The sequence below is a fragment of the Eschrichtius robustus genome, chromosome 3 (genome assembly GCF_028021215.1).
Source record: "Eschrichtius robustus isolate mEscRob2 chromosome 3, mEscRob2.pri, whole genome shotgun sequence".
Lineage (NCBI taxonomy): Eukaryota > Metazoa > Chordata > Mammalia > Artiodactyla > Eschrichtiidae > Eschrichtius > Eschrichtius robustus.
Window position 1 is genome coordinate 5,103,617 of NC_090826.1, and position 27,817 is coordinate 5,131,433.

The 27,817-nt window shown below is 40.4% G+C and overlaps 1 protein-coding gene across 3 annotated transcripts in view; it reads left to right on the top strand.

Moving 5' to 3' along the window:
* Positions 1–27,817, top strand: part of CAMTA1 (calmodulin binding transcription activator 1) — an 894,089-nt gene that overhangs the window by 58,045 nt on the left and 808,227 nt on the right. For 2 of the 3 annotated variants that reach the window (XR_011073449.1, XM_068538799.1), the window contains exon 4: positions 26,421–26,685. The exons of the other annotated variant lie outside the window; for it this stretch is intronic. Coding sequence is in view for 1 of the 2 variants with exons in the window: in XM_068538799.1 (XP_068394900.1) it covers positions 26,421–26,429 (9 nt within the window). In the remaining variant the exon portion in view is untranslated. Of the gene's footprint in view, positions 1–26,420; positions 26,686–27,817 lie in introns of those variants that run through there. 3 annotated transcript variants of the gene reach the window in all.

Sequence of the window (27,817 nt, forward strand, 5' to 3'; positions counted from 1 at the left end):
ATCCGTTTTTCTGCCTCAGTTATTCTGCTATTGATTCCTTCTAGAGAATTTTTAATTTCATTTATTGTGTTTTCATCGTTTGTTTGCTTTTTAGTTCTTCTAGTTCCTTGTTAAATGTTTCTTGTATTTTCTCCATTCTATTTCTAAGATTTTGGATCATCTTTACTGTCATTACTCTGAATTCTTTTTCAGGTAGATTGCCTATTTCCTCTTCATTTGTTTGGTCTGGTGGGTTTCACCTCACTCCTTCATCTGCTGCATATTTCTGTCTTCCCATTTTGCTTAACTTAACTGTGTTTGGGGTTTCCTTTTCGCAGGCTGCAGGTTCGTAGTTCCCATTGTTTTTGGTGTCTGCCCCTAGTGGGTAAGGTTGGTTCAGTGGCTTGTGTAGGCTTCCTGGTGGAGGGGACTGGTGCCTGTGTTCTGGTGGGTGGGGCTGGATCTTGTCTTTCTGGTGGGCAGGGCTGCGTCCGGTGGTGTGTTTTGGGGTGTCTGTGAACTAGTATGATTTTAGGCAACCTCTCTGCTAATGGGTGGGGTTGTGTTTCTCTCTTGCTAGTTGTTTGGCATGTGGCATCCAGCACTGGAGCTTGCTGGCCGTTGGGTGGAGCTGGGTCTCAGTGTTGAGACGGAGATCTCTGGGAGAGCTCTCGCCGATTGATATTACTTGGGGCCGGGAGGTCTCTGGTGGCCCAATGTCCTGAGCTCGGCTCTCCCACCTCAGAGGCTCAGGCCTGACACCAGGACAGAGCACCAAGATCCTGTCAGCCTGAAAAAAAGGGAGAAAAAAAGAAAGAAAAAAAATTAAAATAAAAAAATTATTAAAATTTAAAAAAAAAGAAATAAAAAAGTAATAATAATAAAAAAAGAGAAGAGAGCAACCAAACCAATAAACAAATCCAGCAATGGTAATAAGCACTAAAAACTATACTAAGATAAACATAAAAATCAGAAATAAGTCAGTTGCAGACAGCAAACCCCAAGTCTACAGTTGCTCCCAAAGTCCACCGCCTCAATTTTGGGATGATACGTTGTCTTTTCAGGTATTCCACAGATGCAGGTACATCAAGTTGATTGTGGAGATTTACTCCGCTGCTCCTGAGGCTGCTGGGAGGGATTCCCCTTCTCTTCTTTGTTCGCACAGCTCCTGGGGTTCAGCTTTGGGTTTGGCCCCTCCTCTGCATGTAGGTCACCCTCTGGCGTCTGTTCCCCACCCAGACAGGATGGGGTTAAAGCAGAGGCTGATTAGGGGGCTCCGGCTCATTCAGGCCGGGGGGAGGAAGGGGTACGGTAGTTATAATTGGAATGTGGGGCAAGCCTGCGGTGGCAGAGGCGGCATGACGTTGCACTAGCCTGTGGTGCGCCGTGTGTTCCCCCGGGGAAGTTGTCCCTGGATCACGGGACCCCGGCAGTGGCGGGCTGCACAGGCTCCCGGGAGGGGGTGTGTGGATAGTGACCTGTGCTCGCACACAGCCTTCTTGGTGGCTGCAGCAGCAGCCTTAGCGTTTCATGCCCGTCTCTGGTGTCCGCGCTGATAGCCATGGCTCACGCCCGTCTCTGGAGCTCGTTTATGTGGTGCTCTGAATCCCCTCTCCTCATGCACCCCGAAACAATGGTCTCTTGCCTCTTAGGCAGTTCCAGACTTTTCCCCAGACTCCCTCCCGGCTAGCTGTGGCACACTAGCCCCCTTCAGGCTGTGTTCACGCAGCCAACCCCAGTCCTCTCCCTGGGATCTGACCTCCGAAGCCCAAGCCTCAGCTCCCAGCCCTCACCCGCCCTGGCGGGTGAGCAGACAAACCTCTTGGGTTGGTGAGTGCTGGTCGGCACCGATCCTCTGTTTGGGAATCTCTCTGCTTTGCCCTCTGCACCCCTCCTGCTGCGCTCTCCTCCGTGGCTCTGAAGCTTCCTCCCTGCCCACTCCCCGTCTCCATCAGTGAAGGGGCTTCCTAGTGTGTGGCAACTTTTCCTCCTTCACAGCTCCCTCCCACTGGTGTAGGTCCCGTCCCTTTTCTTTTGTCTCTGTTTTTTCTTTTGCCCTACCCAGGTACGTGGGGATTTTCTTGACTTTTGGGAAGTCTGACGTCTTCTGCCATTGTTCAGTAGGTGTTCTGTAGGAGTTGTTCCACATGTAGCTGTATTTCTGATGTATTTGTGGCGAGGAAGGTGACCTCCACATCGTACTCCTCTGTCATCTTGAAGGTCCCCCCAGGTTGACTTCTTTAATTTTTGAAATGTGGGCTGGGAGTGTCCTAGGCCCGTGAGAAATGTTATGTGCATGTTGTATATATGTATGTCTGTGCGTGTTCCGTGTATGTGGGTAAGGATGAGGTGTGGTGGTAAGAGCTGTCTTGGTGGGAGTTGTACTCCCACACGAGTGTGCAGAGCTGAGTGGGCAGCACTAAGCTGGTAAGAGTCTGCTTGCTGGATCTGGCAGTCTCCCCTCTGCTGTTCAGTCCACTGCCAGCACCCTGTGCCTCCGGGAGAATCATTCTTTCCTTTTGTAGGATGGTTTGGAGGATTCCATGAGTTAACAGGGGCAACACGTAACATAATAATTATAAAACATTAGTTCACTTGCCCATGGTTGGTAGTAAATAAATGTTAAATAAGACACTAAAAGCACTAACTTTATATAAAGTAAAAGGTTGATATGTTGGATTACATTAAAATAACTTCTGTTTATCGAAAGATGCTATTAAGTGAATGGAAAGTCAAGTCATAGCGTGGGTTTGGCCAACAGAATGTCATATAATCAGAATATTTTGAGAAGTCCTGCAAGTTAGTAAGAAAGAGACAGACAAGCCCAATAGGAAAATGGGCAAGGGACTTGAACAGGCACTTCACGGACGGTCAGTAAACATGGGAAAAGGTGCTTCACCTCATCAGTCATCAGACAGACATAGAATAAACCACGGTGAGATGCCATCACACACCCAGATGACTGCATTCAAAAAGACAATGTCAGGTGCTGGCAAGAAACAGAGCAGTGGGGGCTTTCACGCACTGCTGAGGGTCATCTACATCAGTGCTGGAAATCTAGAATTATCTAGAATTGTCTGCACCGTGTGTCTCAGCAGTTCCTCTCCTGATGTATGTTCCCAACAGAAGTATGTGCATATACGTTCCAAAGACATGTGCAAGAATGTCCTCAGGAGTGTGATTCCAAATTCCTCAAAACTAGAACTGCCCAAATGCTCACAACAGAATGGAAAAATTAATTGTGATATATTCATATACTGTAACCTGGACAGCCATGAAAATGAATGAACTGATGGTATATTCAGGAAACGAATAACTCTCACAAACATAGTATGGCATGAAAGAAACCAGACTCTCAAATTTATTTATTATATGATTCTGGATACAAGTTCAGAACAGTTCAAAACCAGGAAAAATAATTCATGGTTGTAGTCAGGAGTAGTTACCTTTGGGGAGTAGGGAGGGTGTATTAGTGGAGCTTCTGGGGTGCTGGTAAGGTTCTGTTTCTTGATTTTGGGTGTGATACATGTACAGAGACACAGGTACACTTATGACTTGTGTTCTTTTTTGTATGTTACATTTCAATAAAAAGTTCATTGAAATGGTATATGGTATAAAATAGTTTATTAAAGTGCAGTGAGAAGTGAGCAAGGAACAGCTGTGTGCAACAGCATGGAGGAATCTCACAAAATACAGTGTTCGATTCTGTGTTTACGAAGTTCGAAAAGAGCCAATGCTGAGCTATTGTTTAGGGAAACAAGTAGCTGGTGTGTATCAGGATTCAGTCAGGGAAGCAGAACCACTGGGAGTATTATGGAATAAGAGATTTATTTATTACAGAAGTAAGTCTGTATATAATCCTGGGAGAAGTTGAAAAAATAGAGCCCAGAGGAGGAATTAGAAGGTCAGAGAAGGGTCATGAACCACGTCCTGAAACACTGGGGTGGGTGGCCCAGGCAGCCTGCCGGGGTCTGGGAGACTTCTGGGAGGACAGGCAGTCCTTTCATGTGTTTGCTGCCCAGCCTCTAGTGTTAGGGGAACTAAAGCTAGTGTCCAAAGAGGAAACATGTGGATGAGCTGGAACTCTCTGGCACCTCAGTTTCTATCTGTCACCATCTCTAACCGTGCAGGCATTCAGAGAGTGGAGGCTATTCTGTTCCACCTTTTAAATCTTGGGCAGACTCAGGGAAGGGGATCCTGGGAAATTCCAACTTAACCACATCGATGGAGATAAAAACTGCCACAGTGATGGTCGCGCAACTCTGTGAATATCCTAAAAGTACTCTTTATGGTATGTGAATTATATCTCAATAAAGCTGTTATTTAAAGAAAACTGCCACAGGTTATGAAAACTTAAAGAAAAGCAAGGAAATAATTGGTACAAAAGTCAGGATGGTGGCTACCTTTGGGAGAGAGGAGGGGTTGTGAAAAGCAGTTTTGGGGTGTTAAAAACTTCCCCCTTGTAGGTTGCGGGGGGCGTTCCACAAGTGTTCGCTTTATTATTATACAGTCTTGGTAAACACATATTGCAGAACACACAGAAGACATGAATTCACAGTCTAGTGTGGTGGGCGGAGAAATCAGTGCCATTTATAAGGTTATGGGGGTACCGTATGCTGTAGTCTTTGTTTTCTAGTTTTTTAATAACTGGAAGATGTTAACATGGCTGATTGAAATGCTCCTTCTTGAGATCTTGAAGTCTCAGTAGTCATGGCTTCCTATCAGTTTGTATCCATGTCACTCTGAACTGGAGGGTAGTACCTGTGGTCTTTTTTTTTAACAAGGTCTTCATGTCTCCTGACAGGTCTGTGAGTGAGTTTTGAAAATAGGTTAATGGGATATTTCTGTCACTTTTCACTGTATATATTTGATTTTAAAATTTGAACTAAGATTTCTTTGTGCTTAAAAGTACATTTTACAGATTTATTAAAACTTTCATATCAAATCCTTTTTGATGATCTGAGAAATCAAAACATTCTTATCATCTAACTTATTGGAAAATGCCTTTATCTACTCTCCATTTACATGGAGCCACTTTTCTTTTTTTTTTTTTTTAAACTGGCAGGTAAGATTTTTTTTAAAAATTAATTTATTTAATTTATTTATTTTTGACTGTGTTGGATCTTCGTTTCTGTGCAAGGGCTTTCTCCAGTTGCGGCAAGCAGGGGCCATTCTTCATCGCGGCGCGCAGGCCTCTCACTATCGCGGCCTCTCTTGTTGCCGAGCACAGGCTCCAGATGCGCAGCTCAGTAGTTGTGGCTCACGGGCCCAGTGGCTCCGCGGCATGTGGGATCTTCCCAGACCAGGGCTCGAACCCGTGTCCCCTGCATTGGCAGGCGGATTCTCAACCACTGCACCACCAGGGAAGCCCGCTGCTTTTCTTTTGAATGTTTGTTATGGCTCTTTTCTTCTCTTTGTAATGAGGAAGCAATTGCCCAAATAAAGAAAGATATGCAGCTGTCCTGCCTGGGGCTGTAGTTGTACCATAGTTAGGAAATAGATGTGAAGTTTTTTACAAAAGTTCAAAAACAAAGTGTCTTGTACCATTTGTATGCGAAGACTAGGACAATTTTTGCTGTAGTTATGTAGACTTTTAGCTTCTTTTCTTGGTGTAGAACTATATCTATCTATCTCATGTTTTTTGAATGAGATGATTTAACTCCTTAACTAACAGGAGCCCTTGAACAAGTGATTTTTACACGGGTTAAATTTATAATACAGAGCCTCATTAGTATTACTTAGAGTGCTTCTAAGCTATTTGTAAAACTTCAGAGATACATTTGTTACCTAATGAGATTACAATTTGAGTCAAATGTCACTCTTCATAGTTTTCCATTAAGAAATATATTTTTGATAATTTTTATAAACCAGTTTGTTAAGTAAGCATCATGTCTGTTAATCTTACTCAGTGACCACTCTGAGTGCCTACTGGGTGCCCAAGCCCTGAGGTAAGCCTGGCCATTCAGAGGTGAATAAAAGGGGGTCACAATCATATGGGGAAGACACATTAAAAATAATTGCAAAGTGGTGTGATAAGGGATATAATGGAATTGTGAGGTATGTGTGTACAAGATAAATTTGAGGCATATAAGTGGTGGATGTTTTATAAGGTATGACACTAAGACTGTATTTTGAAGATGATTATGAGTTTGCTGGACAAATAATCAGCAAGAAAACTTTCCAGGCTGAAGGAACCACATGAGCAAAGGATTGGAAGAAGGCAGTAGTTTGGCTTGCTTGAGTAATTAGGTATGGCTGGGTCAGGGTTTAAGGAGAGAGAGAGATGAATTAAGGTTAGTGAGGTAGGCAACAACCAGCTCACAGAAAGCCTTGTATGCCATGCTGGGTTTACATTTTTACCTTACAAGTAGTCAGGATCGCTTGAAAGATTTTAATCAGAAAAGTAGAATGATCAGATTTTCATTTTACACAGTCACTCTGTGGGCAGTTTAGAGAATGGTTTGGAGGAAAGTTGGGAATTGGGGAGGAATCCATACCAGAGATAATTAAGACCTATTTTAATGCAGCGGCAGTAGAGAAAGATCTGACCAGAGACCTAGAATCAGTAGGATATATCATGACCTCTAAGATGTGATGGCAAAGGAGAGGAGGAATTACTGAGATTCTGGCTTGAATGATAGTGGTATGTAGATAATGAAATACAGAAAGAAAAGTAGGTTTGAGGAGGCACTAAAATTATATTTGTATAGTGGGTCTTAGAGAGTGCCTGTGGAACATGTAGGTAGAGATCTTAGAAGGCAGTTGGATATAGATCTGGGAAGTCAAGAGAGAGCTGGAAGAAACTGACAGTACAGGTGAACAAGGAGAGTAGGGAGAATGAGAGAAGAGAAAGTTTCTAGTAATGAACGGTTTCCGTCATCTTCTCTGGAGCATGAGACTGAATAAGGGAAATGGGAAGAAAATTAAGCTTGTAAAGGAGACTCAGAAGGACTAGTTGAAGAGGAATAGAGCTGAGGGGTTACAGAAACCGAGGGAAGTTGGAGTAGCGAGGAGAATGAACAAAAGGGTCAGCAGTGCCAGATTGCAAAGTAAAATTATATAAATATCAAGAAAATAGTTTTTGATTTATAAGAGATTTATACACTATTTAGAGGAGGAAATAGAGGGTTAATTATTTAAATGAATTTGGGAGAGTTGGCTTACCAATTAAAAAAATAAGTTAAGTCTATCTCATACCTTATACCAAAATAAGTCTAAAGAAGTAAATGTAAAAAGTGGAAATGATAATACACTAGAAGAAAATATGAGTCTATATTTACATAATGTTCAGTGTTCTTATCATGACATCAGAATTAGAAAGGAGAAGATGGATAAATTGGACTACATATAAATTCACCATTTCTATGTGCTAAAAATACCATAAAATTAAAATGTAAATGGGAAACTAGGAGAAGTATTTGTCACATATTTGACAGAGGTTTAATATCCTTAATATATAAAAGATCTATCAGTAAAATGTATGACTGGAGATTTCTGGTTAAGCTGGGATGAGTAACAGGTTAAGCAGTTACTCATCGAAGATGTATTTATCTGCCTTCCAAAATTTTGGTAAAATGACAGAAAAGAATCACAAAATATAAACCCACAAAGATAGAAAATATGGGATTGGGGAAATTTTTTGTTAATGGTGTACAGAGTGGTTGGGCCCTCTTTCCTGCAAGTAGAAAAGCTGGACAAAATTTAAAACAAAATTTGTGTGAAGGTAATAGAGGTAACAACAGTGAAGATTTGTGGGCTTGAGATCTGGGGAAGTAAGGAAGCTCATAGATGCAAGACCAGATTTGCATCCACTTCTGCCCTGGAGGATCGATCTGCTGATTCAAGAAGAAGCAAGCAAATGAGAAGTTGGAAAGCTGAGGAGATTTTGATAGATTTAAGGAACTGGAGAGTGGGGGACAAAAATTGGAGTTTGGTATAAGTCAGGGAGGAAGGGGCCCTGGAAAACTCCTTAGGCTTTGAGTCCCAAAGGCCTGTATCCTGGGAACAGTGATCTCTGAGAAGTACTGAAGTTGAATTTCAAATCCCCTCGGTCCTTGATTAGATCAAGGTGATCTTGACAGCACCAAATGTGAATTCTTTCTGGAAGAACATCACCCAGAGCCTCAGATGATCTCTACATTTATTTACAGTGCCTGGTACTTACCCACCAGATGAGAATTTAGGACAATTTGACTGAAAATCCAGAGGAACAGCAGACTATGCCAATGGATTGTCAGTGATCCAGATAATAGAGTAATTAAATACCATCACATAGTATATAATATGTTTAAAGAAATAAAAGGCAAGATTAAGAATCGGGGAACTAGAACTTAAAAAAAAAAAAGAACAAAACGTAAATTCTAGAATTGAAGGACTATAACTGAATTAATTGAGATTAAGATCTCAATAGATAGGTTTAACAGTAGATTTTTAGTAGTAATAAATTGAAAATAAATATTCAAAATGATAAAATACAGAGAGAAAAATAGCGGGAAATACATAAAAGATTCTAAGAGACATGGGATTCAGTGAAAATATTTAACAATGTGTAATTGAAATCTGAGTAGGAAAGGAAGGAAGAATAGTACAGAAGCAATATTTGTAGAGATAATGGCTGAGAATTCTCTATAACAGACAAGCCTCTCAAATCAAGAAATACTGTAGACCCTGCACCAGATAAATTCAAATAAAATTTCACTGAAACATAAGATTGCTGAAAACCAAAGATAATGAGAGAATCTTAAATACCTAGAGAAAAATTACGTATTACATTCAAAAGAGCAATAAGGCTGACAGCTGATTTCTCAACACAAGCAATAGAAGTCAGAAGACAATGGAACAGTATTTTCAAAATGTAAACAGTATTTTCAAAATGTAAACAGTATTTTCAAGAAGGTAAACTGCCAGACTGGAATTCTATACCCAGCAAGACATCCTGCAAAAGGGAAGGCAAAAATATCATCCTTTTAGATCAACAAAATGGAAAGAATTAATACACACCAGACCTGCACTAAAGGGGAGTAATAATAAAGATTCTTCTTTGGGCAGAAGGGAAATGATCCTGGATGGCAGCTTTAAGATGTAGGAAAAGGTGAAGACCAAAGAGAGGGTAAATGCAAATGAATGTTGATATATGAAACAACAATAATAATGTCTTGTGTGGTTTAAAATATGTATGCAATTAAAAATTTTAATAATAGCATATAAGTTGTGGGGATGTAAATAGGGTTAGTAGCCTGTGGTCTTTGCATTGTCCAGGAAGTAGTAAAATTATTAATCTACTTGAGACTTTGGTAAGTCAAGGATGCATATTGTAATCTCTAGGATATTCATTAAAAGAACAGTGAAAGAATATATACCTACTAGCTAATGGAGAGGAAATATAGAGGAGGAGGAGAAAGAGGAGTAGTAGTAGTAGTTAGTAGTAGTAATAGTAGTAGTAGTAGTAGCCCAAGGAAACTTGATTAATCCAAAAGAAGACAGAAAAGGAACATAGAGTTTGTGGGAATAGGAAGCAAATGGTAAGATGATAGATTTACACTCAGGATATCAGTAATTATATTATTATTATTATTTTTTTTTTTTTTAATTTAATTTAATTTATTTATTTATTTATGGCTGTGCTGGGTCTTCATTTCTGTGCGAGGGTTTTCTCTAGTTGTGGCAAGTGGGGGCCACTCTTCATCGCGGTGCGCGGGCCTCTCACTATCGCGGCCTCTCTTGTTGCGGAGCACAGGCTCCAGACGCGCAGGCTCAGTAATTGTGGCTCACGGGCCTAGTTGCTCTGCGGCATGTGGGATCTTCCCAGACCAGGGCTCGAACCCGTGTCCCCTGCACTGGCAGGCAGATTCTCAACCACTGCGCCACCAGGGAAGCCCTAATTATATTATTGATAAATAAAAATGAACTAAAAATTTCAATTAAAAGACAAAGATTGAGAGATTAAATTTTTTTAAAAAAGGTGGATCAGAACTCTGTACTGCTTGCAAGGATGCATAAAAGTGGAAGGAAAGTAAAATGGTAGAAAAAGACATATCACTCAAACACTAACCGAAAGAAAACTGGTGTACCTATGTTAATAAAGTGGAATTTAGGGCAGAAAAGCATTATTAGAGATAAAGAGAGACATTTCATAATGATAAAATACTCAATTCAATAGTTCTATGTCTGTACGTGCCTAAAAACATGGCCTCAAAATACACAAAGGAAAAATTGGCAAAACTAACAAAGAATAGACACATCCACAGTCATAGTGGGAAGTTTTAATATACTTTATTAACTGATTGAATAAACAAAGAATCACTATTGATGATCTCAATAACACACCTAACATTCTTTTTTTTTTTTTTATGAGCTTGCTCTTTATTTTTTTTATTTATTTATTTTTTAATTTTGGCTGCGCCAGGTCTTAGTTGCGGCATGTGGGACCTAGTTCCCTGACCAGGGACCGAACCCCGGTCCCCTGCATTGGGAGAACGGAGTCCTACCCACTGGACCACCAGGGAAGTCCCCACCTAACATTCTTGACCTAATTGAGGTCACAGTGGGTTTGCCAGTAGATTAGATACAGTAGGAGAGACCTAGGAGATTGAAAATAACAAATATTGAAAATGAAATATAGAATAAAATGAAATATAAAATAAATAGGACACTGCACCCAATAACTATTAGGTTATACATGCTTTTTATATACACATGGAACATTTATAAAAATTGCTGATCTATAAAGCAAGTGTTGACAAATTTCAAAAGATTTAAATCAGAGTATCAGACTTATTACAAAGATAGGTTTACTATTTGAAAAATCAATCAGTAGAAATCACTGAGTTAATAGGGTAAAGCAGAAAAATAATGTAATAATGTCAATCGATGTAAAAATTGGCTTTGGTAAAATTCAGCATCTGTTCAAAATGAAATCCCTTAAGACATCATGAGTAAAAGGTAAATTCCTTAATTTGATAGAGATTACTTTGAAAAATCCTATAGCAAACATCATGTTTAATGGTGAAGTGTTGAAAGTTTTCCTCCTGAGACTGGGAATAGAACTAAGTTATTTTCACCATTACCACTACTTTATTAATTATTTTATTTAGAGACCCTACCTAGTTCAATATGACAAGAAAAATAAAAGGTACAAGGATCAGAAAGGAACGAATAGAACTGTTTTTGTAGATGACATGATTGTGTATGTAGAAAAAAAATCTCCTGTAACTTATTGTAATTAATAAATAAGGTTGCAAGATTCAAAGTAACTCTGGACACAATTGGAATTTTGTGTATCAACGACAAATAGAAAGTGAAATAAAAATATCATTTGTAGTAACATACACAATCAGATTCTTCAGAATAAATGTAAAGAAATGTAAGGCATCCATACAGGGAAAAATAAACACTGAGAGAAGTTAAAGGTCTAAATCAATAGATGGATATACCATGTTAATGGATTAGAAGAATCAGTGTTGTAAGATGCTGATTCTTCCCAAATTCAACTATGCCTTCAGTATAGTACTAATCAAAATGCCAGCAGATGTTTTCTTGATGGACTTGACAAACTGATGTTAACATAGGAATGCAGACAGCGGGGATGGCCAAAATAATTTTGAAGAACAACAAACTGAGCAGACTTACTATACTGGGTAGCAAGACTTACTGTAAAGCTATAGTAATTAAAATAATATGGTTTTAGTAAAAGGCTAGACAAGTTGACCAACCAAGCAAAATAGTCCAGAGACAGATCTACTCGGATCTGGACACCTGATTTATCTCACAGGAGGCTCTGCAGGATGGCAGAGAAAGAACAGTCTTTTCAATAAATGTGTTTAGTTAGTTAGATACTCATGTAGGGAGGGGGAAGAAATGCGACCCTTGCACTACACACATTAATTCCAAATCTGTATCAGTCTGGATCAAAGCAGGAGAAAAAAAAACAAAGAGTAAATTGAAAGAAAAAGTTTAATATGAACATTTTTAATCGGGTTGTTTGTTCTTTTGATGTTGAGTTGTATGAGCTGTTTATATATTTGGGGTATTAATCCCTTATCAGTCATATCATTTGCAAATATTTTTTCCCACTCAGTAGGTTGTCTTTTCGTTTTGCTGATATAAAACATAATTTAAAAAAAAATGAACATTTTTCACCATAACAGGGAATGGAAGTAATGAGGGATTGGCTCATAAAAAGTGAAGAGAACTCTAAAGGATATAAGAATAGCAGACGTACAGGGTAGCTGCATCCTCTAGAGCTGAGGTAGAGCCCCCAAGGAAGAGTCCCGCCCTGCCCAGGGCTGAGACCCAGGCCTCGTCCCCAGGGCAGGCTATGATGTGAGGCTTACTTTACTGCAAGGCGGAGAAGTCGTGGTGGTGTCACGCTGGCGCCCTGGGGGAAGCTGCAGGGGGTTGCTGGGCTGTGTGTGCTGCCATCTCCAGAGGCCTGGGACGCGGCCCGCACGGCAGGAGCTGAGCGACAACGGGGATACTGCACATGCGGGTGAAGACGCCTGGGTTGTAGGAGGTGGGTGCTGTGGAGGAACACACCTAAGGAACATCATCCGGAAGGAAGGCTCTGTGTATCAAGATGTCAAGGTGGTAGCAGGTTTTTTTTTTTTTTTTAATCTCCCCAGGAATAGGATTATGGTGTCCCTAACCCCCGTGTTCATTCAGCATTTATTTAATAAATTTTGTTAAACATTCTCTCTGTGCCAGACAGCGTATTTGTCACCAGATACATAAGAGAGGACAAAATAGACGTTGCACTTGCTTTTGCCGAGTCTGTGGTCTCGTAGGACAGCCAGCCGTTCAGGTGGTCAGTTGAGCTCCTTTTTTCAGACACTGTTCCAGTCCCTGGGGACGTATAGCGTGGTCATCAAGACACAGTTTGCCTTTAAAGGGAAACAACCATTAAGCAGATAATTGTAAGAATAAGTATGTATTTACAAAATGAAGTTTGTGAAAGGTTATTCAAGAGCGGAGGACCTAATATAGATCAGAAACCAGGGAAAGACTCCCAGGAAGTGATCTTCTTGTGGTGGGAGGGACGGGAGGGTTAGAGAGATCAGTGGTCAGGGAGGGGAGTGTTGTGGACAGAGGCAGGCTGCGGGAAGGCTCTCCAGGGTGAAGAGCCTGGCACGTCTGAAGGAGTGGGAGAGGCAGGGTGGCTGGAGGGCAGGGTGCACTGAGGGCGGCAGAGGGCAGACAACAGCGGCTCTGTGCCTTCGCCTCCGAGAGGAGCCAGGCTGGAGGCTGGGGGGCTGGGCGGCTGGGCCGGCGTCTAGAGCAGGTTGGTAGGTGTGAGCGACCTGTGCTGGGAGGGAGAGACCACAGAGAGGAGAGGAGGCCATCATTAACCCAACAAATACGCGAGTGTCTCTGTGCCAGGCAGTTTCTAAACTCCTGGAATAGAAACAACAAAAAAAAACCCCGTCTGCAGGGAGCTTAATTTCTAAAGGAGAGGCTAAAAATAAAATAAGGTGCCAAGAGCATTGCAGGAAAAAAAGTCTATTTACCCACTTCAGATGCCAGTCCCAAGTCCAGGTTGTCATCTGTGCTGCTGACTGGAGGTTCCATGACCCCCTCCCTCGGGTTCAGTTAATTTGCTAGAGTCACTCACAGAACTCAGGGAAATACTTACTACCACTTTATTAAAGGATATGATACAGGACACAGATGAACACCCAGACGAAGAGATACATAGGCCGAGGTCTTTGGAGGGTCCTGAGTGCAGGAGCGTCTGTCCCTGTGGAGTTGGGGTGTGTCACTCTCCCAGTGTGGATGTGTTCACATCCACAATCTGGAAGCTTTCTGAATCCGGTGCTATTGGGGTTTTATGGAGGCTTCCTCTTGATCAATTATTAATTCCATTTCCAGCCTCCCTCCCTCTCTGAAGAATGGGGGGCGGGGCTGAAAATTCCAAGCTTCCTTTTGTGGCTTGGTCTTTCTGGCGACCAGCCCCCATCCAGAGCCATCCTGGAGGGCCCCCTCCCCTGCCCCCCCCCCCCCCCCCCCCGCTCCCCCCACCCAACAGGTAGCCTCACTAGAACAAAAGATGCTCTTAGTGCTTTTATCACTTAGAATTTACAAGGGTTTCAGGAGCCCTGTGTCAGGGACAGGTCAAAGACCAAATATGGGAACAAAAGATGTTCTTATCACTTAAGAAATTACAAGGGTTTTAGGAGTTCTCTGCCAGGAACTGGGGCCAGAGACCAGTATATATTTTCTATTATCCTACACTGAGGGACCCAAGTGAGATTAGTTGTAGATGAAGATTTATTGTAGGGAAGGTCTGCATGTTGTAGGGATATTAGTACTGATATCCCCAATTCAAATTACAATTATATTTGCTTTGCAAGGATTTAATTATCCAATTATATTTGGAATTCTTTGAGTTAGCTTTGTTTCATGGCATTAGTTTTGTCCACTGTCTGTTTCTAAGTTGTATTAATATAATTTACAGATCTACTCATCCTTCCAGGCATTACCCAATTGAGAGGTGACTGTTTTTAGTAATTTTAAAATCAAATCAAATTGGAATTATATATTGATTTATACATTGAAGTTCTTTTCCAGCCTGTCTTACTTTAAGCATTATACTGCCTTAAAGTGGTGTGTGTGTGTATGTGTGTGTGTGTATGTGTGTGTACATGTGTGTATGTGTGTGTGTATATGTGTGTGTATATGTGTATGTGTGTGTGTATGTGTGTGTATATATGTATGTGTGTGTGTCACTCCCCTCTGCCCCCCCGAGGAATCACAGGTACCTCTTCTCTGTTTTTCTCCCCATGCCAAAGTCTGTTGCGGTCATCTTGCATGCCAGTGCATATGTGTGGAGGTGGATGTACATAACTGCAGAGCATGGATTTTCTATAAAAATTGTTAACCAGTCCCTTATTGCTTACCCAGTATTCTGCACACATCTACAGTTATTTTCTTAGGAGAGAGGCCTGCCGACATAGCTGCTCACCAAAGAGCACAAGCATTTGCCATATTCCCTCTAGAGAGGCACTGATCTGTACTCTGAGTAGCTGAATATGAAAATGTTCGGTTCCCTAATAAACTCTAACCAACACTAGGGATTATCAGTTTTTTAAATCTTTCTTAGTCCAGTGTGTGAAAAAGTTATGTCTCCTTTTAATTTGCATTTCTTTGTGTGCTCCTGAGGTTTAGCATGTTTTGGCCACTTGTGTTACTTTTTTGAATTGTCTGTTCATTCCTTTGTTCTTTTTTCTCATAGATTCTTCACCCTTTTTATTTCTGATTTCTATGTGTTTTTCTTAAAAAAGTGTGTATGTATAATTTTTTCCTGGCTAGAAACCATGTTTCAGTCTTAATTGTCTTCATTGCATCCTCACGTCAGTCCTGTGAGTCACGCATTCAAACTTTGACTCTTCTGGCCTTGACAGCATACCTAGGAAAGGCTTCCTTACCCCAGTTATTAATTATTCTCCCTGGATTTTCTTCTTTGTTTTGAATTTTTATCCTTAGATGTTTAATACCCATAGACATTTTGTATATATGGGAAGAGTGAGGTAGAGCTTCTTATTTCTTTTTTCCCCCCAGAAAGATGCTTATTATTGAATCATTGATCCTTTCCTACTGATTTGAAATGTTGCCTTTACCTTGTGCTAAATTTCCACAAATACACGGTTTTGTATCTGGATGCTCTCTGTTCATTGATCTGCTTATCTTATGCCTGCATCAGTACCACATTGTTCTTTCTTTTTTCTTTTTTTGTCCCTTACACATTGATTTAGTTTTTGTCGATCTGACTTGGTGTGAAGAGAAAATTGTTGCTCCTATTCTATCGTTAAAAATCTAGCAAAAGTGAGGTGTGGCTTTGTAGTAGAGGTTCATTTGTTTCTCTAAATGATCTGTTATCGGTTTCTATAAGTTGAGGTGACAGTCTTTCTTTCTTTTTTTTTTTTCCTTTTGGCAGCAGAAGTTGTGGGTTGATGAAGAAAACTAATTTAAAGCAACTTTTCATGCCACTGAAAATAGAATTGAAATAATCTCTAATCTTCATTTCTTTAGCCATTGTTTCTCAGCTTTTCTCACATCTTAGAACACATCAAAAATAAAAGTATTTATAAGGCATATGGGATTAATGGATGAGTACTCTTGAGATCAGAGACCACTGGTCCGGGGTCTGGGTGGCCCAGGCCCCCTTGCAGAGCATGAGGGGATCAGCATCTGTGACTTGTGTGTGTTGTGTCACACATCATTAGGGGCGTGTTTGGAAAGTGCTGATCTAGGTTAAAGTATCCAGCTTTAAATATTTTTCATTGTAAATCATTATAGCTTGATATGAATTTAACATTCTGGGACTCAGACTTCTTTTTAAAAAGTTTTAATTGTGCTAAGACGTACATAACATAAAATTTACCATCTTAACCATTTTAAAGTATACAGTTCCTTGGCATTAAATAAATTCACACTGTTGTGCAACTAACTCCCCGTTCCCTTCTCCCTCCAGCCCCGGCAGACACCTTGCTACTTCCTGTCTCTCTGAATTTGATAACTCTATAAGTGCCTCATATAAGTGGGATTGTACAGCATTTGTCTTTTTGTGACTGGCTTATTTCTCTTAGCATAATGTCCTCAAGGTTCATCCACATGTCATTTCCTTCCTTTTTAAAGGCTGAATAATATTTCATTATGTATATACCACACTGTTTATCCATTCATCCATCGATAGATGCCTAGGTTGCCTCCACCTTTAGGTGTTGTGAGTAATGTTGCTGTGACCATGGATGTGCAAATCTGAGAGCCAGACTTCTTGTAAGAGTTAGTTTTTCCTCATTTTTTCACCTCTTACTCAGCTATTCCAGTCTGAATTTAATTCCCATTATTCCTCTGAAAGCTCTTTCATAGATCACTAGTGATCTCAGAATTGTTAAAGATAAGGAGCATTTTCCAGTGCTTATTTGATTTCTCAGACATATTCACACAAGTTGACCATGCCTTTTCCCTTGGCCTCTGGGTTGGCATGCACCCCTGGGTTTTTCTCCCCTGTGTTGGATGTCCATCTTGCTCTCTTCTACCCAGCATCTAAGGTGGGATTTCCTCAGGGCTTGAGACTAGACCTTCTTCTTGTGTGACTGGTAAACGTGGATATTTCTCAGGAAGCAACCAAGGCCCTTCACCTCCTGATATCCACTTTTGCTCTCAGTGACCCTGCCCACTCCCGTAGCTTCAGCCTGCCGAGGGCTCCTACATTTGTTTTGAGCTCAGCTCTCTCTGCCGAGGGCCCCACCAGAGCTGCCCACCTGATATCTGATTCCTCCAGTGCAGGATCTTGTCCTGTTTCATGTATCTGCAATGAGCTTGTGGTGTTCCCGTCTGTCTCTCCTGTCTCAATAAAGGGCACCTCCCAGGTGCTTAAGTCAGACCAGGGGGCCAGTTTTAAGATAAACTTTTACATTTAGAGTAGTTTTAGATTTACAGGAAAGTTGCAAGAATATTACAGAGTTCCTGTGTACCACACACCCAGTTTCCCCTAATAACATTAGGGTGGTACGTTCATCCCAGCCAGTAACCAGTACTGATGTAGGATTATAAGCTAAACTCCACACATTCTTCAGATTTCCTTAGTTTTCCCCTGATGTCCTTTTCTGCTCCAGGACCCCATCCAGGAGGCCACCTGACATTTAGTCATCATGTCTCCTCAGGCTCCTCTGGACTGTGACAGTTTCTCAGACTTTCCTTGTTTTTGGTGACCTTGACAGATCAGGTATTTGTGTGATGTCCTTCAGTTTGGGTTTGTCTGCTGCTTTGCTTGTGATGAGGCTGGGATTATGGGTTTTGGGAGGGAAGACCATGAAGGTGCAGAGCCCTTCTCATTTCATCGTATCAGGGGTGCCTGCTGTCAACAGGACTTCTCAGTGTGGTGCTCTTAACCTTCGTCACCTGGCTGAGGCAGTGCTTGTCAGGTTTCTCCAATCTAGAGTTACTAGTTTTTTCCTCTCAGAGGTCATTTTTGACACCGCCTTCATCTTTTACGTATTGAATCCAAGACTACTAGTTCTATTTCCAAATAAATTTCCATTCAGTCTAAATCACTCTTTACAGCCACCTCTCCAGTCCAGGCCACAATTACCTGTGCCCAGACGGCTTCTAGAGATCTCCTGGCCCCTGTCCCTACTTGCACCCTTGCCCCCTCCCAACCCAGTCTCCGCCCAGATGCCAGAGTGGTTTTTTAAAAATGCCAGTTGGATTATGGTACCCCATTTCTCAATCCTTTGAATAATTTTCCATCGTATACTTAAGATACCATCCAACTTCTCAACATGGTCCTCAGGGCCTGTGTAATCTTGTCTGTCACCCCTCCAGCGTCCTGCCTGGCCTTTCGCCCCTTGTTGTCTGTTCTCCCCCTGAGTTCCTTCTACGCTCATGTTCTTCCTCCCACGTTGCCTTTTACGTGTCGTTTTTTCTTCTTCTTAGAATATGGTCCCTCTCCACCTTATCATCTTCCAGATCTCAGCTAAACATTATTTCCCCAGGGAAAATTGCCTGGCCCCCTAGCAGAATCGATGAGGTACCCTTGCCGTGTATTTCCGTAGCATCCTGCAGTCTGCTCATGGTGCTTGAAATGACTTGTTCTGTGTCTGAATCCTCGCCTCAGTGGCTAAGATAGACAAAGCTGGGACCTCTTCTCTGCTCTTCACCACACATCCCGGGCACCTAGTAACCGAGCCTGCCCCATGGTTAGGTGCTCAATATACATTTGTTGAACGAATGAATTTGTCTTTAAGTTAAATTAGTGAGTAGAACTGCAGAGTGGCAAATCATTACTCTTCCTTTTTTTGTGTGCAAGTTCTTGAATTTATATCTGTGGTTCCCCTGATTGAAGTCCCACATGTATCCTTCTAAATGCATTGTGTAAGGGGCGGTGAGATAGGTACGGTAGTGGATCTAGAAGAGTACATTCCCCTCTGCTGCCCCTGAGGACCTTACTATTCATTCATTGCCTTATTCCCCAAACATGATCGGGAACCTCAGTGTGCAGAGCCCTGTGCAGAGCACGGACATGGGAGGCTGTCAGGGCCGGCGGAACACCTTCCATACCTGTCAGGGCCAGAGCCGTGGAGTAGGACAGACCTGGACAGATGGAGTTTCAATTCCAGCTCTGACATTTTTAAGATTTACATCTTGAACCTTAACCGTTGCTCATCTGAAAAAATGGGGATAGCAGTATCCCTCTTGTATACCTTGGAAAGAATCAGATAAGCAAAAGAATGGAAGATGATCAGCATCATAATCATAGTAATCACAGAGCCAGTGTTTATTGCTTTTTTTAAAAAAACATCTTTATTGGAGTGTAATTGCTTTACATTGTTGTGTTAGTTGCTGCTGTATCACAAAGTGAATCAGCTATACGTATACATATATCCCCACATCCCCTCCCTCTTGCGTCTCCCTCCCACCCTCCCTATCCCACCCCTCTAGGTGGTCACAAAGCACCAAGCTGATCTCCCTGTGCTATGCGGCTGCTTCCCACTAGCTATCTATTTTACATTTGGTAGTGTATATATGTCAGTGCTACTCTCTCACTTCGTCCCAGCTACCCTTCCCCCTCCCCATGTCCTCAAGTCCATTCTTTACGTCTGCGTCTTTATTCCTGTCCTGCCCCTAGGTTCATCAGAACCATTTTTTCTTTTTCTTTTTTTTTTTAGATTCCATATATATGTGTTAGCATATGGTATTTGTTTTTCTCTTTCTGACTTACTTCACTTTGTATGACAGACTCTAGGTCCATCCACCTCACTACAGATAACTCAATTTCGTTCCTTTTTATGGCTGAGTAATATTCCATTGTATATATATGCCACATCTTCTTTGTGTTTATTGCTTTTTAAGTCCTAAGCACCATGCTACTCAGTTTATATTACTTATTTTCATTAATATTCATAGCAACCCTATAAGGTAGGGATGTTGTTATCTTCATGTTATAAATGAAGAAAATGTGGCTTAGTTAAAAAAGCTAAATAATTTGTCCAAGGTCATAGAAGTAGTAAGTGGTAGAGCTATTACTGGAACCTAGAATTGATTCTAATTGGAAAAGAACTCCCTGTATCTTATATAGCTACCCTATCTTTCAGTATAGCTTTATTCTTTGGGGTTTTAGAGACTTTTTAGGCATCCATTGGCATTTAAAAACTTAAGGGCCACCTTAAGCTGATAGCAGCTGGAATTTGTTTCTTTACCCTTTGGCAGCTCTGACATCTGTGCCTGGGTGTCTGCAGGAGGCAGGTGTGTGTGGAGATTGGAGGATGTGGTGGACCCACCTGGGCAGTTTTTCTTTTCTCTTCTTTGAAGTAAATAAACAAATAAAACATTAAATATTTTTGTAAATAAATAAAATTATCTTTGGCTGCTTTGGGTCTTCATTGCTGCGCGCAGGCTTTCTCTAGTTGTGGCGAGGGGGGGCTACTCTTTGTTGTGGTGTGCGGGCTTCTCATTGCGGTGGCTTCTCTTGTTGCGGAGCACGGGCTCTAGGCGTGTGGGCTCAGTAGTTGTAGCTTGTGGGTTCTAGAGCGCAGGCTCAGTAGTTGTGGTGCACGGGCTTAGTTGCACCATGGCATGTGGGATCTTCCTGGACCAGGGCTTGAACCCGTGTCCCCTGCATTGGCAGGCGGATTCTTAACCACTGTGCCACCAGGGAAGTCCTGGGCAGTTTTTCTTAAAGTGAGGATTGTGGACTGTTGTAGTCAGACTCGCCTGGGGTTTTACTAATGCAGATTGTTTAGCTCCTCTTTTGATGTACTAAACTGTAGTCTCTTAGGGGAAGGACTTGAGAACTATTTTTACAAATGACTTGGTTTAAATAGGAGATTCTTATTCATCTGAAGCTTGAGAATCAATGACTAGAGGAAGTGGGAAATGTTGGAGTCTAATCGTTCTGACTGTCATTGTAGGAAGCCAGTAGAGCAATTAAAGAAAGCACTGCATGTAGGTTAGTAAGCTTAAAAACAGGTTGTATAGAAATAAAGTCAACACTGGGTGGGTCTGTTTCACTTTTGTTTTATTTCTTATAAATTTGTGTTTGGGGAAATTTGGCATATATTGTATTATTCTTTTTCCCTAGTGGGGATAGTACCTGAAAGGAATGGGTCTCAGTTGTGATAGATGTGACATAATATAAATGCTAAATCTGAGGAAGAAATTTAAGAATATTTGGTGAATTTGCATATCATTTGCAAAGCTAGGAGTATGTCTAAAGCTGATTTTTCAAGTCTCTTAGAGAAACTGTCATATTGTGCCTTGATTTTCAATTTAGAAACTATGGTAATTTCAGGTTTGTGGCTAATATGAAAGCTAGTAATCAGTATCAAATGTTTTAAATATATAATATTTATGTATTTATGCATTTATTTTATTAAAAATTTTTTCCAGTTTCTTTGCCCAGTTTTTATTTCTTTCTTTCTTTATTTATTTATATACATCTTTATTGGAGTATAATTGCTTTACAATGTTGTGTTAATTTCTGCTGTACAACAAAGTGAATCAGCTATATGCATACATATATCCCCATATCCCCTCCCTCTTGAGCCTGCCTCCCACCCCTCTAGGTCATCACAAAGCACTGAGCTGATCTCCCTGTGCTATATGCATTTATTTTAAACAATGAGATTACTTTTATTATTTCACCTAAGAAGACCAGAACCAGGTGGTTCCAGAATTGGTTGGTTCAGTGGCTTGGAAGGTGGCTCCCACTGTCTCCCCTGTGACTCTTGGCTTCTTCTGCATGGTGGCTACAGCATGTCTGTGTGGTTTAAAGTGTGCAGGGAGAGGGCAAAGTCCCTGCCTTTTGACCGCCCCCATTCTTTAGAAAAAAAATTTTTTTTAAACTAAAAATACTTGATTAATCCAAAAGAAGGCAGAAAGGAAGAGCAAAGGAACAAAGAACACAGGAAATAAATAGAAAACAACAGGATGGTTCACTAAAACCCAACCATATCTATAATTATATTAACTGTAAATGGACTAAACATCCTGATTAGAAGGCGGGAGATTGACAGACTAGATTTAAGAAAGCAGGACCCTTTAATTCTTCTTGAACTTTGTTCTGGGATGCAACTAAGTTACTTTTAAGCAGTTTGAACCTTTAGGGTTTTGCTTTGTTAAGTGGGTCTGCAGTAGTGCTCAGTCTAAGGCTAATTTTTTCTCCACTCCTGAGGCCTTCTACACAGTGCTTGAGTACTCTGCCCAATGCTTGGTGAATTTAGAGTTTTTCAGTCTCTGACCCCATTCTTAAATAGCTTTTTTGAGGTATAATTGGCATATAATAAATTGCACATACTTTTGAGAAGTGTGCACATGCACACACCCCATGGCCATCACCATTCCACCAGAATGAGTGTATCCATCACTCTTAAGAGTTCCCTTGTGCTCATGGCAGTCCCTTCCTCCCACTTGCTTTCTCCTTTTGTGAAATCTTTGAAGCTATTAGGGAAAAAATTATATTGTTGAGGATAAAGTCCTAGGTAGAAAGGTATTTAACTTGTAGTTTTAGCTTTTGTTTTCTTTTTGAGGATTGTAGCAGAAATAATATGATGATTGCAGGTGTATGTTGCTGTATCATTTGTAAAATGTTTTGAGAAACAGGCACATAGTTTAGAACAGACTATCTTTTAGAAGCTTGACAGAGGAAATAGATTTTCAGAAAGGTTGAAAAAAATGGCAGAGATGGTGTCTGTTGTGGGAAGGGGGTCAGGGAGGGGGTACCTCTTGCTGGCTGTGCTGCCCTGGGCCCCACTTGGAGGAGCCACAAACATGGAGACCAAATGCTTTTATTTTCTTGGTTTTTCAGCCAGGCAGTATTTCTAATATGCTGAAAAAACTAACAAATTCTAACATGAAAGGGTAATAGAAATATAATCCCCACTTAACAGAAGGATATACTTAGCTCAAGTGCATTTTATTCTAGTGAATTACCTGTTGTATTGAGTGACGTTTTGGTGATTTATTTATTTATGTTTATAGATTAAAATTTTTTTCTGCCTCATCACTATAATAAACTTTTGGCTGGACATTTCTCCTTTTACTCTCTGAATACACTTGACGAGACTAGTTTCTGCTGCAGAGAGCATTATATTGTTGAGTTAATAGCCATTTTGTAAAGAATTAGTAAAAGATATAGGGCTCTATTTTAATGGGTTTCTTCAACTGTCTTGTAGCTTCTCTGACTCTCTGAATTTTCTTGGCGCTTTATTTTTTTATTTCTTTCTGGTTCTTCTATGTGTTTTGAAAGTAATATGCTTGAGGTGAGAATGGCAGCATTTTTGTCATGATTTAACCTTATTAGAAATGACATTCTTTGTTCTATGTCTGTTTAGTTGAGAAATGAACCAATTCTCTTTGCTTATAAATGCTGGCTGGTCCTTGGCCCAAAATAAAAAAAAAACAAAAACCAAAAACCAACAACAACAAACAAAAAACACCAAACCAAAGCAAAAACTGCAAAAAACAACCCCCCAAAAACTTAGAGTACAAATTGAGCATGTTGGAAAACATATCCCTACAAAAAGTCCAGGAAGTGAGAGCTTAATATGGGTGAGAATTTCCCTGGCAGTCTTCTTTGCTAGAACTCCAGTGACTTGTTGGTCTTGTGAAAGTGAAACTTGGTGTGTTTCTTATTTCAGTAACATAACTCACCAGTGCGGGAGTACAGTTTTCTTTCCAGTTTTAGGTTGAGGATAGGGTATATGCTAGTTATGCTCCAAAGGTTTTAGGAGTTAGTAGGATTTTTGAGCATTCCCTGTTTAGTTCAGTTACTGCTTATCATTTGGAAGAGGACTCTCCTCCACCCCTTGATGTAAAAGTGCTAGTTCTCCCACTTAGGATTTGTTTTGGGTTAAAGAAACCACCCTCCCCCCCACCTACACCCTGAATCTTTGCATGTATTGGTATGTATGAATCCATTTCATTTGTAGTCCTTGAGGCACTCTGTCTGGGGCCCAGGAATGGGGCTAGTAGAATGTTTTGTTGCCTAAATTTCAGCTTGGGCCAATCCTTTGGGAAAAAACAAAAAGCTCCTCAGGGCCCATAGCCTCTAGAATTTGGAGCAGAACTGTTGCTTCAACAGACTTCCGGTTAAGTAGGCAGGTGCCAGACTGTTTCTGTGGGAAGAAGGATGTGTGTCCCAGATACCTGCCTCCACGAAGGGGCTCTGGCCTCAGCTCTTTGTTGTTGCGGCTGAATCCATGCTCCCCAGTTGTGCTGGCCCCTGGCTGTTTCTAGCCCTCTTATTACTTATTAAATTATATTCTAGGATCCTTGAATATTAGGGACGTGGTAAACTCCTTCCTGGTAGCCCTTCCCTTCTTCCACTCCAAATAGCAAACACATTTGAAAACATTAGCTGAAGTCCTTCATATTACAGATTTTCTTAAATCACCTAAAATGTTATCATTACTGGCACAAATTTATTCAGATTGTTTGTTGGAACTTCTAAGTGCCTAGGTGGGGAGTGTTCTGTTTGTTTTGTGTTTATTACTTAGATTATATTCATTTCCATGAAATTATTTGTGGGAATTTGGTTGGTTGTAATGCTTTCAGGTCCTCAAAGAGCAGTTCCTTGTACTTGGGGATCACATCATGTTGGCATAGGCTGGTGTGTGCAACTTTTGGCAGGGCTTAAGCTAGTAGAAAATTTGGGCTAACACATTTTTCTGAGTCGGTGAATTTTAGAAATGATTTAGAATTTCGAGAAGCATCTATAAGTATTCTCCTCTTGTTGTCAAGAAGTTTTTAAATAAATACATGTGTTTTGATAATGAAACGGTACATGTATTTGATCTGAATATACTTTTTCTCATTTTTAATAGGAAATATTTTAATAAAACAAAACTTGGCTAATGGTATACTTGCTGGCTTCTTGCCTTTTCTTACAAACGTGCTAAAGTGGTCTGAATAACAGTGCTACTAAAACAACATATGCCTTGTTTTGATGGGGTATCGATTTCTTCTATAGTGTTCAAAATTGCTTGCATGCCTCCCAGCAACAAATACGCATGTGACAGACTTTACATGAGATGAGCATCCCAGATAAATGAAATGCTAGTTTACTTTTCAGTAGCTCTGGAACTTAAAAAAAAATCGTTTTTTAGAAATGTGGCCTTGAGGCGCTAACACACTTGTGTCTAGTGCATGAAGCTCTGCAAGTTATTTTTTAACAAAACCTAATCGGGGGAACAAAATCTTTATATAAGTTTACTTATTGATTGTTCTAAGCCACCAGTAAGAGTATTCTGTTCCTCTTAATAAAATCCTTTGGAGTAGTTGTCTATATTTTAATGTGGAAGTATTTTGGGAATTTGATTTTATCAAGGTAAACTCAAATGTTAGATATTGTGAGATTGAAACTAAACTAGGAGACTGGAAGAAGGAGTGGTACTTAAAGTCCTTTTTTGCTAGTGATGCTCCCATGTACCCTCGTAGAGGGAGAGGCATTGTTTCTATTGCCTGTCCAGCAACAAGTAAGGAATTTGGATCCTGAAATCAGGGAAGTGTAGCCTGCTCAAGTTTAGTTTTAGCGATGAGACTAAAGATCACTAATAGTAGTCATTTTATTTACTAGTGAAAGGAATATGGAAATTATTTACTGTAACTCCTAATCGTTACGCTTGCTATTGCCGCAAAGTTAATAAGTATGTTTGTCATGATATCTGTGGTGGCCACGTGATGCAAAACAAAACCTTAGCCCTTTCTGTCCTTTTAAGGTTTATTAATGTCCTTTTTAGTTTGTTAATGAGGGAGATGAGTAAATAATAACAGGAAATTGAGGCCTAAATTGTTATATACTCTTTTTCTGTTGTTAAGATATTGCTGGTGTCAAGCTTCTATTAATTCTGTGTAATTCCAGTGGAGACAGCAAGTTATTTTGCTTAAAATGTCGTGTCCCCCCCCCCCCCCCCGCCCCCGCAGTGAGAGTTGAATGTGAGAACAGATCTTAATAGATATAGTTACACAGTTTATTTTATCATGTATCACTTTATTGCTGTCTTCTAGAACATTGTTATACTAAATGTTCCAATAATGGAAATTTTATGCAGCTACTTCAAATGAAACAAATTTGCAAAAACTCAATTTTGGAACTCATTCCTTGAGGAGAGGAAAAAAACTCACCACGCTGTGACCAAATTAGACTTCTGATATGTTGGCAACTTAACAAACACTGTCATTTCCAGAAAACAGGGTCTGGGATCCAGTGGAATTGTCAGCACTTCTTAGTCACTTATAATGGGGGATATTTGGGGTTTTAATGTGATTGAATGGTTAAATTTTTACAAAAAGGTAATTAAAATTTGGTGTTGTACCTAAATAAAAATGGCTCTACACGGAATCAGGAATGACTTGTGTTCAATTACAGGGGAGTCTTCTTTTCAAGAACTTGATTTTAAATTCTCGGAGATATTAGTTTTACTTACTGGAGCTCCTTTGTTTTGCAGAGATCATGATGCAGCCGTCCTTTTGGATTTCTTTTTAATAATGTGTGACCCTTCACCTTTGATCCCCTGACCTGCATTACCTTGGTAACCATTTCATTTTTTAATTTAATTTCATTTTTTGATTTTGGTGTACAAGCTGTAACATTTCATCTCTCAAAGTGTAACACGCTGATTTCCTCAAATAGAGATACCCTTTTGAGCGATAAATTTGCAAAATGCTGTCTTCATTTTCTGTATTAAAATTCATTTCAGTTTTAAAAATAAAGTGTAATCTGTGTTTTCATCCTTTTAAAATTTAAGTTTAATGAGTGCATTTCCCCATGCAGTATATTTCCTCTTCTATTCATATTTTGCAATAGCCAAATGAACTTGGTGTTCACGCATAACTCGCATACACGGTGGACACCCAGAGCCCCACCCCTCCATGCCCCTGCCCCGCCCCTTCTCACACACACCCCCTCACGATCACCACACACCCCTTCCTTTGCAGATTAACTCATGTTTCAGAAATAGTGGCAACTTGAACTTACTGGTCTCAGCTGCCACATTGTACAACCTCACATTACGTTTTATATTTTCAAGTGTTGGTGGGAGGAAAAGTTTAGCCCTTTAATTCCGTGTACGGGCTGGAAGATAAGAAAGTTGTCTCATTTCCAAAATTCACCTTTCCCCCTCCTTCAGTATTTTATTCTTTATTTGAGGTGTAAGTTAAGAATGAGCAATACTTGTAACCTGATCATAAGTGGCCTTTTGTCTCTGCTGAGACCTGGTCAGTCAGCTGTGATGGCCCATATACCAGATTGCTTTATGCCATGTGCTGTTTCATGACTGTTTTTCAGACAATGCGTTTTTAATTGTATTCCACTTTTCAAAAAATTCTTATTCGAAAGCAAAACAACTGAAATCTAAAAAATGAAACTTGAGTTTAGTTCTTGGAACTGACAAGATATGCCTTAGAAATGTTCTTTAAAAAAAAAAAATCATGTGAAATCTCCTAGCATGGCCTGCTGAAGCACAGATTATTTTTTAAGTGTCTCATTATTTTATTCTCCAACATTTAATGCTGATGCTTTAATTGCACACAGCTGAAGCTGCTAAATGAGCACTGAAATGGATTTAAGTCCTCTCTGAGCTTTGTTGATACCTATAAAAGTTTATGTCATTCATTAGAACCACAAATTAAAATTAGTTGTAGTGAGCTGCTCATTGGAGATTGGAACTCTTAGGAACACTTCTTCAGGCTTACTAGCTCGTCTTTGTCTGTTATACTTACATACCTGGGAAATTGCCTTTGGCCTGTTGGGTATCTTTTCACAGAATTGCAAAATATCAGAGCTGAGAACTATGAGTAGGTAAAACATCCCATGATTACAAAGCCAGAAAGCACATGGAATGAA